At 40.9% G+C, this 13399-nt stretch overlaps 1 protein-coding gene across 5 annotated transcripts in view; it reads right to left on the bottom strand.

The window, feature by feature from the left end:
• Positions 1–271: 271 nt before the first annotated feature.
• Positions 272–13399, bottom strand: part of PRPSAP1 (phosphoribosyl pyrophosphate synthetase associated protein 1) — a 42177-nt gene continuing 29049 nt past the window's right edge. For 4 of the 5 annotated variants that reach the window (XM_048488270.1, XM_048488271.1, XM_048488269.1 and 1 more), the window contains 6 exons: positions 12688–12803; positions 11503–11558; positions 10858–11003; positions 9739–9809; positions 6604–6750; positions 272–5853 (listed from right to left, as the gene is read on the bottom strand). In XM_048488270.1, the coding sequence (XP_048344227.1) occupies positions 5695–5853; positions 6604–6750; positions 9739–9809; positions 10858–11003; positions 11503–11558; positions 12688–12803 (695 nt within the window). In that variant the 3' untranslated portion in view covers positions 272–5694. The remainder of the gene's footprint in view (positions 5854–6603; positions 6751–9738; positions 9810–10857; positions 11004–11502; positions 11559–12687; positions 12804–13399) is intronic. The other variant, XR_007243806.1, reaches the window with a different exon arrangement.

The raw sequence follows: 13399 nt of genomic DNA, 5'->3' as shown, positions 1-13399 counted from the left end.
AATCCAGCTGCAAAGTGGTCTGAAAGTGCATTATTCTGCATGTGTGAAAGCAGCCTGAGAGCTATGCGGACAATTGTTGCTGTGTGGAAGCAGACTTTTTGTAATGGAGAAAGAAGTTGTAAAATCCAACTTAGATGGGCGAACCAATATTTCCCAGGTCCAACACTGTAAGTCTTTATGAGTTTAAAGATAAGGACTTCAGAAGACAGAACTCATTACCGTAAATCAACAATAGCCAGAGCCCCAATCCATAGGCTGACAAGACAAGGTGTTTATTTGCATATTTATTAGTCACTCTGTTGTTCTACAAACATTTTATATTCCTAGTGGTAATCTTAGCAGTTGAGAACAGTCTCTAGAAGCAGTCATAATGAATGGTGGATGGCTAAGTTGTATAGCTTCCTTCACACTGGATTGGAAGATTAAAAGTGTATATATATGTACATTATGATGAAATCTTCACACATACCCCTTTGAGATGTCATGGAAACTGGAGCTGGAAGACATCAACCTTCCTTGCATGCATAAAAGAAACACTGGCTGGTACTTTTTGAAGACTCTGAGTAAAGATAGTATCACCTCCCCATTTTTTCTCATATTGTAAATCAGGTTCTAATTAAGCCTCAAGAATTGGCTGGGACATCTGGGACAATACAAATGGTGACTAAGCTCAACTTCCTTTTTTCCTGAAGTAAATGAAAAGGCCCTTTTGCACAATTTGGGCTTCTCGGGGAAGGGGCATAAAAATACAACTTACAACTACTGGCAACATTCCCATAGATTTTAATATCTTTGAAGTACAGTGCAAATGTGCCCATTACCCATTTCTAATGCACAGTTCACATCAAGGTTGCACTTATATCATAGGGGATAATATATTTTGAGGCTCTCCTAATTCAGCATTTCATGCTTTAGAAAATGATAGTTGGCATTTAAGTACAGCATCCACTGCTATTTCACTGTAGCAGAGCACGGAGAAATTGTTAACAGGCACCTAAGGTTCCGTTTGATGCCACAGTTCCCCTGTGCTCATCCAATTTTGTGAACCCCCTTTAATTTCTTGTTGCCGTAAACATTTATGAACATTCTCCAGAATTGTGCTCTAGTGTACAGTATCTGCTTCTGGAGTACTTGGCAGACACTCCCCCCCCCCACCACCAAAAAAGCAAAGAGCAGAATAATTACTCCTTTTATCTCATAATTTTGCTGGTCTTTAGTTGTTGTTTTTAAAGAATAATGCTAATGTATGCATACAGCCAGGATTTCTTCTTCAAACAGAGCAGCAGCTCACAAGGTTATTCACCCTACCTATCAAATGCAGACTGGGTGCTGTTACCGTCACAAAAATCATAGTTCAATACAATAATATGCGAAGTTGCAAAGAAAAACCCCTGCAGAAGACGGCCTGCTTCGCCTGATCCTGCAGAAAGGCTGCTAAACATCTCCTGATTTCAGAGTTATTTATCTAGTGCTGTTCTTTTACCCATTTTATGACCTTGGGTTATACTCTGCATTGTTATGCTCTTGAAGTATTCATCTGGTAGGGCAAAGTGACTTTGGCTTTCCAAGGTACCAAGGCAAAAGAGCAATTGAACACCACCCCTCCCCCCCCAGCTTTAGCATAAAAGCATGTCCAATTAGAAAATGACAGCAGCTGAATGAATCCAAGGATTTCCTGTACTACCCTGGTATCTTGACAAAGAGGTAGATATGAAGTGCAGCAAAACACAGCAAAATGGGAGTTGAGGAGAAACAGGGGGAAAGGAAAAATATCCACGCATAGCTAAGTTTTCAAAGCAATAGTAAAACATATTCTTGGGCAGATGGTTATTAACAGGAACAAACCTACTTTAAATAAAGACAAGAAAACATTTCCTCATGATACCCACAAAGAATCACACCATCGTATTGCTGTTTTAATAGTAAACCTGCCATTCCTTGCCTGCAGCTTAGATAATGGTGTAACAGGGCATTCTGCTGTTTTTCTGTGCTGTTCAGAAATCCCTTGAAGGCAAGGTGATTCCAAGAAGAAAGCCATTTGTTAAAAAAAGAACTAGGTGTGTCAAAAATCACCTGGACACTTTCCATGTTGCTTTGATCCTTGCAGCAATCCTAGTCTTTACAAATCCAGATCCTACGCTGTTTTGACTGCAGATGGAAGTCCTTTTTACTTCTCAGCTAATAGGACGACAATGAACATATACACATTAAAAAATTACCCTCTAACATAAAGATGGACAGTTTTGATCCCTGTACGACTGGGAACCAACGTGCTGCACAAACACAGAACTGCTTGAGAACAATGCTGACATCACATTTGGAACTTCGCCCACACTTCAGGAGAATCTGCTACTTTTAAATTACATTCTGCTACTAACACTAGCAGCTTCCAAGCCAAGATGATAAAAATCAGTGTGATGGCCTCTCCAATATTCTGCATTTACAATAAAACTACTATCCCAAGGTATTGCTTACGTTGAAAATCATTTGGGAAGACTTCATACTGTAAATAAGGCCTTCTTCATTGAAGGAGTTCTTGTGTCCAGGCTTATATAGCTGGAGGCAGAAAAGTAGTTAAATCACAATATATTCTCACGCAGATAAACTGGAGAACCTTGTCTGAATAGAGAAGGCATTTCCCAGAACTACAGTCGTCTTGTTTGTCCTTTAATATGATCAAAAATATTTAAATGTGCTTAAGCGGAAAGAAAGTATGCTGGCTGAAGTTGAAGAACAACTTCCTCATTCCAATGATAAATGGAGAAAGTCGTTATCTTTGTTATCCTCTCAAAGTCCTCTTCCATGTTTTGAACATTATATAGTTCAGGCAGGCAGAGAGCTACCACCCCCCACAAACTGTTCCCAGTTAACAGCTGCAAAGAAACAGTATGTCTGGCTCTACTCTTAACAATGACCAATGTGGATTAGAGTTCTGTCCACATTCAAGGCACTTAAAAGCCTACCTGCTAGTTTCAGAATAACAAACGGCAAAGCCGGTGTACCACTACAGTTTTAGTATTCCACCACCATCATAGCTCTGCTGCGATCTCAGAATGAAACTGTTTCTGTAGAGGTAAACCAAACATACTTCCTAGTCATGCACCTAGGACTGAATTATTTTTCTTCCACTTCCTTTCAATGCAGTTCTCAGGAGTATTTTCAAGATCCCATAGCCAATGCTACAACACTCTGTGACAGTGAAGCCTCTGACAGTAACCGAGCTGGAGTGATATTATGGGATCCTTAGTAATGTTTTAGCTGCAGAGATACTGAAGTTTTTCCTTATGGTCTCCCATACTGAATGCTCAACGATGATAACAATTTGAAGTGTAAACATTCAATCAGAACAGAATAAAATTTAATTTTAATTTGGAACAACATATGTCAATAGTCCAATGTCAGTAAGACACAGGAGCTAACAACAGGAAGACCTATAAGGGCAAGTATGAAAACAGGAACTGGCAACAAGTACTAAAAAGAAGATGCAGGAGCAAACTGCATATTTTCTCTCCATGCTTCAAGGCAGAGTCCACAACTGCAGCGGGCATCTGGGATCCTCACAGCAGCCCAATCTTTCCATCAAAATATGTTGCAAAAGGAGCATGCATGATTCATGCACCTCTTTTAGACATTTGCTGTTATTGATCAAAGCCACTCTCATTGGGAAACTGAAAGGGGCAACAAGCCCGGCCTGGATTGGCTGAAAGAAGACCAGTATGACAGAAAAGCAAAATCTAATGGAACAGAGAAACCAAAAAGAAAGGTGGCTGCAGGAAAACTTCTTGAAGGCAATTAAGGAGCTGCAAACTTGTTACAATAAGGGGAGTGATCCAGGCAAGGAACTCTGAACACTGGAAGACCTATGGCCAGAGAAACATCTGTTTAGTAGATCTGGGACACCCCACATCTGCCTTTGGCCCTTCAGTGCAACTCTATAAAGGAGGAATTCCATCACGTACAGTTTGGTCACAGCAGCACAATCACAGGGAAGCATCGGTGATCATAAAAGGATTTCATGGAGATGCTTGGTTTTCTGAGTCTGGACTTTGAGCTCTCTCTAAAGGCAGCAGCAGTGTTTGAGGAGACAGGGCTCAACAAGTCAAAACCACTGCAGAGAAAAGGAACTGAGCAAGTTGGACTGGGTTACACCTCTCAATGGGATTTGACAGACCGGTACAATGGGCAGCAGCAGCAGCAGCAGCAGCAGCAGCATCCCCTTTGCTTTATCTTGCCTCAGTCAACCAGTTCTACCTTCAAATGGCTGTTACCACTTAGGTCGGCGAGGAAAGCTCTGCCATCTTTGCATCCACTGGCCTTAGGCCTGTAGTAGACGCAGACGGGCAACAATTACCATTTTTGATTTTCACAGAATGATAAAGTAGAATGGACTTTCTGTCAGGTGGCTTTGTGAACAATGTTGATGATAAAAAGCGGTCAGCCAAAGGGTCTGGGGATTTAAAAGAATTTGTGCAGGGTATCTGAACCTGTCAAACACTTTCACTGCCTGGTAGTTTTACAAATGACTAGAAATCCTGATGATCCATGATAATTGCATTTTGCTTTGAATGGGAATGAAATGAATGATTGCCAAACACGGAGGAAATCTGCTAAGTGCTCTGCTGGAACCTTATTTGTGGGACCCTGGCATTCCAGAAGGTATTGAAAACACAAGGGGGTAAGTAGTTACCCTTCCAAGCCAGAAGCTATAATCTAATGGAGATTTCCAGAGAGACATGAATTTCTGTAGCCTTTCTGATAGCATGTTAAGAGCCATTGCATTAGGAAGCAGACTGAATAAGACAAGTAAATACCTCTGTGTTAACACAGCAGTATAACACAATCTCTTATCATTTAACTGATTCCCAAAAGTACTTTCTCTAGGTTAATTCTTCAGCAGCGGAAGCATTAGATACAGTTTTGTATAACATGGCTGTCTCTATACTTTTTGGCCGGCACATTTCAACCCTGAATGCAGCAAACCATCTGAAACAGACCTTGTCAATCTGAACTTCATCGTTCACAGTTTACCTGCAAACGGTAGGTAAATAGGTGCTTGCCAGCTAGGAGGGATTAGAACCAAGGGTTCCACAAAATGACAGAAGGTACATTCTATTTTCTACCACCACCTTGGAGTCACTTAGCATCATGCTACGTTATTGCTGATGACATTGCCTAAGCTGCCATGAAATGAATCTAAATTGTAGATGATTTTCACAAAAGGAAGCTCTGCTGCATTCATTAGATTATAAAAGGATCCCAGGTTGACAAGAGGGGCCTTTTGCTGGCACTAGAGGTACGAAAAGAAACCTGCTACCCACCAAGTTGCTTGACAGCGCTTGTTCTTAGAGAATTTGCAGGGGAAGCCAAATCTCAGCAAGCCATCAAGTTCACTCCCAATTTCCCTCTAATGATACAATCAAGAGGCACCACTAGTCTCTTTCAAAGCAATTTTAAATAGACTTCAAAGCCTGATGCATCCAGATCTAGTTCAGCCTCCAAAAAGAGGCTGCTGGATCAGTGAAACTCTTAATAGTTGCTCTGGGCTCATGACGACAGTCTCTTAACACCCAACCCCCTTATAAGACCTCTAAAATTGTATACTGTCAACTTTATGGCACTGCTGTTTCATGCACATTTCCATTCTCCCTTCTATTTAAGGAAACCAGACAGGAGGAGTGAGAAGAAGAAAAAAATCTAATCATCAACAGTGATGTTGCGGAATAGGTAAGCCATAGATTCCCCATTGTGGATCCGACGGATGGCTTCAGACAGGATCAAGCTGATATCTACAGTCTTTATCTTGGGACACTGCAGTTTCTGTACTTCGTGAGGAACTGTATTGGTGACCACAACCTAGTGAGATAAAGGAAAGGAAAAAATATTAGAAGCCGGGCTGAAACAGCTACTCAGATTTAATATAATCTGCCTTTTCAAAAGTAATAATAAAACCAGTAGTTTTCAGTTGTTTCTGCTGGCCACCGGATTGTGCCTGTCATTAAGACAGAAAGCGAGGTTGCAGCCAGTTTTTCAGATTTCTTAGGGAATGTTAGCCCTAACTTTTGGGATGAGTCAAATGCAAATGCTGCAAGAACCAGAAAGAAAGCTAAAAGGGACAGTCTAGTAATGAGTGATTCTGCACAGGCCAAATATAATGTGTTCCGGCCCTTTTTAAAAGCGTTATGGGAGAGAAGTTTCCACAGAACTACCCACCCACCCACCCCCCAACCCACCATAAGTATTTGAACTTTTACTATCCCTGTGCTGCAATAATACTCTATAGCAATAATTCGCAATCTTATTTCACTTGCAAATCCCTTGGCAACCCATTTCCCTAAAATTGTACCTCCATATTAGCAAGCCCATTACATAATTTTTTTTCATGCACCCCAAAATGCTGTGGGGCATACTGTTGGGGGTACATGTACCCCAGGTTGGGAACCACTGCTATATGGAAAGGACAAAGAAATGCATGGAAGTAGAAATCAGTCAAGGTTGTTTCTATTGATATAACTGAATCATGCTGGTAGGGGCTGATGGGAATCATGAACATCTGGAGAGCTGCAGGTTGCAGACCCCTGGTCTACATAGTCTATCAGGACCTGCCTCGTCAATGGAGGACTCCTCAATTAGGCGTGGAGCATCTGCTGACAGGAGCCCGTGAGTAGCCATGATAAAAATCTTGTAAGCCCCACGCTCTTTCAGAATCTCTGCAGCTGCCACAAAGCTTTCCACATCGTCAATGATGTCATCCTGAGAAGCAAAGGAAATCCCAGTTAGAATTTTGAAGTCACTGCCAACTTAGAACTGTTCTCTTGCCTGACAACTGTTGATCACCTCCACTGCTCAAGAATCACCTGAAGATACTTCAGTGTCTGTTTAGAAGTACAGATGAAAAATTCTGGAATGCTGTCATCAGACATTTTATATTACACTTTCAATTGTTAAGTTACTTGCCTGATAAAATCTATTCTTCTACCAAATGTTATATATATATGAGGCAAACCATTCCAAAAATGTCTTTTTAGCAGTGAAAAAATAGCGTTTATAAAATAGTAATGAAAACATTTTTCTGGGACACCGCTAATTATGATTACAATTCTTGATATTTCAAAACACAAAAATGTCTTTGGCGGTACTTTGCTGTTGAAAGCAGCTTCCTATGTTCTTTGTTGCACTGTGGTGCGCCTGGAGAGCAAAACTGGGATCTGACAAAATTTCCTGTGGAAATGCAGACATCTTTTCCCTTTTTGCTGTCTGTGGGACCTCACATCATGCACTGGCTCCCCACACTAGTTCCAGACAGCCCTGTGGGACTAGTGGCCAAACAGTATGTGCTTAAGTGCTGTACGATTCTGGGCTATGAAAAATGCTGAAATATAGTTAGAAGATGCCACCAGATGGAGAAGCATAGTAGAGCAAGGTTGTTCAGGGCTATATGGAGTTCTGTGACATGGTGCAAACTCACACTAAGCGTGTTAAATGACTACAGCTAGCTGAGCCCTTTTTTCTTAAAGCATTTTTCCTTGAAATGACTACCATATCCGGACTCCTGCTTAGAAGATCAATGTGCATACGATTTTAACAACACACACAGCAGTCTTTGCTTTTTAAAAAAACAGCAACCACCCTACTTGGATAATTTCAGGAATCCACATCACAGCATACACAAGAAGTTGCCTTATACAAAGTCAGACCACTGGCCCATCAAGCTGAGTTAACACAGGTGTCAAACTCGTGGCCCTCCAGATGTTATGGACTACAGTTCCCATCATGTTGGGAACGGTAATCCATAACATCTGGAGGGCCGTGAGTTTGACACCTCACTGGCAGTGGTTCTCCAAAGTCTCAGGTCTTCCCATTGGCTGATGACGCATGGGGATGTTCCTGTGACTTCAAAGAGAACTGGCCGTGGAGTTTTTGTTCCATGACATGTTTGCCATTAGTACCCTGCCCTGTTTGCAGCAGGGCAGGCAATACCCATGAGCTGGCTTTTTGCTTGTGTCTGAGGTGGTGGTGGTGGTGGTGGTGGTGGTGGTGGTGGTGGTGGTGGTGTTTCACGGGTTCTCTATTGCTCATGTGTACTTTAATTTTTAATATACAGTGGAACCTCGGTTTTCATTGGTAATCCGTCCGAAAAGAATCGATGAAAACCGAAACCGATGAAAACAGAGGCAAACTTTTCCATAGGAATCAATGTAATCCAATTAATCCGTTCTAGGCACTCCAAAAAACATACCAAAACCACATTTTTTGAGGAATAAACATAGTGTTTAATGCTGAAAACAGTAACAAACAATAACACTAGGACCAGCTTCAGAGCCAGTGGACCAATGTCGCACCAGAAAGCTGACCAAAGAGGTCTGTTTCTGACGCCTCTTTAAGATTTGTCTGAAATGGGGCAAGACATTGTCATTACACTAGTTGCAGACACGGCCTGCAACAGCTTTGTCCGGGTGATTTTTCTCCACAAACCCCTGCACCTTACTGCAAATTGATGAAAACCAAGGCAAATCAATAAAAACATAGACAAATTTTTCACTGAAAAAATCGATGAAAACCAAAACTGTTCAAAACCGAAGGCAATGAAAACCAAGATTCCACTGTAATCTTTAATTTTTTTTGTTAATCTTATCAACAGATTGATATATCAATCTGCCAATCTATTGATAGATCCATCTATTGAAATAGACTTTTAAAAGGTGAACTATTAAAGAAAAATCTTGAATACAGCATCCGCACACTTTGCCAAACACTGATCGTCTTTTATGGTGGGAAGTGAGGGGGGAGTAGTGGCAGCGTGCAGACTGCAAAAGGACAGCGTGAAGCTCAGTCTGCTGAGCTCCTCAGGTTCATGATCGTCCATCTCCTGAGGTGCTGTAAACCCACTGGCTTTTCCTGGCGTGGTCTAGAATCACTGATTGCTTGTGTATAAAACAGTGAGGCTGGAGATGTCCCAGTCTGTGTTGATCAAATGCAGGGTCAAATCAGGTGTGTGGACCAGATAAGACTTGTCTCATTATGTTTACATTCTTTTAGTGTTAGTATCAATTTGATCTGTAAATATAGTTGCTTAAATATTTTTTTAAAAAACTAAAGATATGCAGGAGTGGGAAGGCCATGAGCAAGAGAAAGGATACGGCAGGACAAGAAGCGGGAAGTAGTCGGCAACAGGGAGGAGGGCAAGGGGGAAGCGTGCAAAGCAGCACAAGGGAATGGGGTGGGGGTAAGACTAGTCAGGTTGGCTGCAGACGGAGGGAAGATATCTGGGGCAAAGCTGTGCCCACTGGCAAATCTGTCCTGCCCTGGCAACGAAGCAAAATTAAAATCGTGCTAAAAAGTGGATTTGCTTGCCATGGAGAGAGTGGAAAGTGAGGAAATATGCAAGTACAAGAAATCTTGCTGCGGTGGACATTCGCCTCCACCATGCAGCGAACACCTTGTGCGTAATCGGCCACTGCCTACTTTCTGATCATTCAAAGTCAAGATACCGGAAATGAAACAGAGATCTTACGCATGCAAAAGAGATGATCCATCACTGAGCCATATCCCCCTTTCCATATACTATAGTGAATACTTCATACTGGAGTACAACATCCCTATTTGATTATAAAAAGATACTTTCAGAATACAACAGTCAGCTTAAGCCTTCCTGACCAGGACTGAAATCTGTACATAAATATTAGAGGGGAGGAAAAACCGAGGAAGATCCCATTCACCCTACTGCACTTGGTTTCTTACCACAATTATGGCAATTCTACCTCCGACGTCTCCAACTACTGTTATTGGTGGTTTCTCTTTGGCCATCATCACTAAAGAAAAAATAATTTAGACCCACAAGTTTACTGCACTATTCATTTACAGCACATGAAGGGCACATATACATGATGCATAGTTTTTCTAAAATGCACACACTGATGTAAACTTATTTCACCTAGCCTCCACGACAGATTACACAAAGTACAGCTTTAACATGCTCTTATTGACAAAGTATTGCAACACTTTAATTCTGAAGGTAAGGCTGCCAACTGGCTGGAGAAAAATGTTCTATTCCTTTAGCAGAGGTTTAGTTGGATGCTATTTACCTCCATGCTATGAAAAGCTTTGGCTGTCCAATTGCACGCATTAAGCCTCTAACTGAAAGAGCAGAACCATCACAGTTCAAAGTGTTGTGTGTGGGTTTCTATAATTGAGAGGTATGTTGCAGAAGAAAGGGGGGAAGAGAGAGATGTGATTGGCTGGCAGTAGAGAGAATAGAGGGGTAGAGCTTAGGAAAAGATAACTCTCAAACAGGAGGCGTAATTAGTGAGAGAGAGAACAGAGAGAAAAAAAGTTGGGGGAGGGAAGAAGTTGGAAGTTAACAGTTCAGACAATCTGGAAAACATTTCTGTTTGAGCCCAACCTTGTGTTACATAAATACTTAAACTGGCAAAAGGAAAGGAGGATAATGTAGAAGATGTTGGGAAACCAAAAAGGGAGTCAGACACTTATTTAGTCACAGCTGTATAAGAATGAGATAAAGTGAGGCTGACAGAAACCTTAATTGAAGGAGAAAGTAGGGGTAAGTAAAATGAAGCAAGGGGAGGATTACCTCAGCTGGAAGTCATTGCCAAACATTGTTCTATTTGCTTTAGAAATAAGAACGGTAACCTCATGTAACCATTATTTGTTTTAAAGAAGGAAAACTAAAGTTTTCATTGATTTCAGTTAAAGAAAAAAACCCTACGAAACTTTTATAAGGCCTGCATTGCAATAAGGCCTGTCTTTGCAATTCATTAATGCATCTGCATTTTTGGGTGAGGAAGAACCTTGCTCAAATAAGTGCCAAACAAAATACAAACAAAAAACCCTACAACTTACATGGCAGCTCCAAGCCAGTGTGCAGTGTGGGGTTCTTTACTGTTGGGGGAGAATGACGTCCATCATCCATGTCTTGTTCAGTGCACTGAGCTTCCCCGTGGATGACGGCCAGTCCTAGCCGCAGCCGTTCAGCGTAAGACTGGGCCCTGCATAAACCCAAGAGGCAGATTAATGGGACACGGGGCCTCCTCACCTTCAGTCACACATACTTCTGCTCAGGAGAAGAGTTGCTGGACTTCTAAGCATTTCAAACCAATAACAGATTGTAACAGATCATTTTTTCTTTTCACTGTGCATGAAATTTTCTTTTAGCACGTGAATCTTCAATGACTTCTTTTTTGTCACTGCCATATGCTTCTTATTTTGAAAGTGTAAACGCATTATTTAATAGACACTTTGCATGGCTTTCAGGCTTATATTTAACTGCAATATCAAAACAAATTGTGTTGATATTCCAATTCCACCCTTTGCTCTTTTGCTCTGTGTTGATGATGTGAAAATATCTATCGTTACATGAACCACAGTGAACTCAAGTTATCAAATGAAAATGTGGAGTAAAGGGAAGAAATATTTTCAGTGTTTCATTCCAGAGGGTATGTCCATTTATGACTGCAGGTTAAGTATATTATGTCAAAATAAAGTTACCTCTTAGCAGCATCAGGAGACTTGGCTACAATTACTGCATTTCTGTAATCAGGAATCTAGATTAAAAAGAAGAGTTATCCCATGTTAAACCAGCGTAACTGATTAACTTGAATTAAGTCACTACTCTGCACAAAACATTCATGGTATAGTAAAGAAAGCCAAACTGATATTAAAATAGCAATAAGCATCATTCTGTTTAAGACGCTTCTCTCCTTGCTGAATTCAATGCTGAAGGATACACGTATTGGTATAACCCATTTGAGTACCTCACAGCAGAAGCATTTTTATTCTATGTGATTCATATGCTTCATAGGTATGGTGAAGGAGTGCGTTGCGTTTCCTATGGGGAAGCTGTTGCTTGGAATAGAAAGCTTACAAGCACACACAAAATACTGTGTATAATTTCTCTGTGCATACCTTCACACAGAAAAGATTTATGTGCATCCTTCCATGTTTCTGGAGAAGGGATTACGTGATCAAACAGCACTGAACTTTTGTTCTTGAAGATCCCAGATTTCCTTACAACTGGACTACACATGTTTATTTGTATTTATTTATTTAAGAGACGTAATATGCCAGCCCTCCCCCTTTCAGGCTCACTACTCTTAATGAGATTTTAGAGGGTAATAACAGTTCAGTCTCAGAAGGCATCCCCAGTTATAAACTCAGCACTCTCCTTGAAAGTGGCAGATGTTTTCCACTTCGAATTCTAGCTGGAATTTTTTGCTTCAGACAAATTCCCCAGTTCAGAGTTTTCTTTAGAAATATACTCTGGTTTCTCTTCAGATTGTATAAATCTTTAGAAATATTTACTGTCAGACAGACTAACAATCCAGTGTGACAGAAACACAATGACCAGCAGGTCTAGCAAAGCAATGCCCAAAGAGCTACCAGGGATGAGCCAAAAACATTTTGCTTTTCTTCATATCTCATTTTTTTTTTTAAAAAAAAACAGCACTTGTTCCCCCTTTGTTCTCACTACTAATTTCAGAATACACCTATAGGTATGTTAAAACTTAAAACCAAAACGGGGGAAGAGGGCTGCGTGACAGAACAAAAGGAGAATATTTAGGGATATTTTTCTGACTAAATGCAGTCACTTTCACTGTGGAGAAAATAAAGGCCAGAATTACTCTAGCTATGAGTATATGCTGCCCAAATGTTGGTGAATCAAAATAACTTCACCTCTTCCTGTATATACTGAAGCAAGAAAGGTGATGCCCTCAAATTATCAACAGGAAAGCTGAAAAAGCCCTGGATTTCTTTTTGATGAAGATCCATAGTGATGATGTGAGTTAAACCTAAAGGAAGGAAAAAAAGTGAGATCTTAATTGCATGAAAGCATCCAATCATGCTCTTAGCAAGGTGGGTTTAAACCTCACTCATAAAACGGCTGTAGTTAATTGCTGACAGACACATGATTTCTGAAGGCTGGGGTAATCTACCAGGATTCCTGCTGCACAGTCTTGTACGTTACAAACCCTGTTGAACTTTAGCTTCACAGAATGTTGCCTCATACTGGCCTTTTGACTATTCAAATATTTTCCTCATTTGTGAAAAACAGCAGATTAAACACAAGTCTCAATAACAGTACATTTGCCAATATTTTCATGCGCTATTTAAGCAAGGCAACTATTTCTCTTTGAAGATACAGACCAGTATTGGGGTCCAAAAAGCCCGAAACAATGTTTTTTTCTATGAACTCTCCTTGCTACCCTTGTCAGTTACCTCAGTTGCTCTGCTTCTAACAAACTTCTAGTTTTCAGGTACAGGTCTGGCTCACAAGTGCAGGAGAGGACAAGCTGCCACTTGCTGTCAAAATTTTATCCTACCCTTTAAGAAGGAGGGGAGGGGAGGGGTGTGTGCCCAGACCTTTACCTCACAGCTGCCCTGTGAG

Source organism: Sphaerodactylus townsendi, linkage group LG03, assembly GCF_021028975.2.
Source record: "Sphaerodactylus townsendi isolate TG3544 linkage group LG03, MPM_Stown_v2.3, whole genome shotgun sequence".
Taxonomy (NCBI): Eukaryota; Metazoa; Chordata; class Lepidosauria; order Squamata; family Sphaerodactylidae; genus Sphaerodactylus; species Sphaerodactylus townsendi.
Note: the sequence above shows the minus strand (reverse complement) of the source record. Positions and strands in the feature narration are given on the sequence as shown.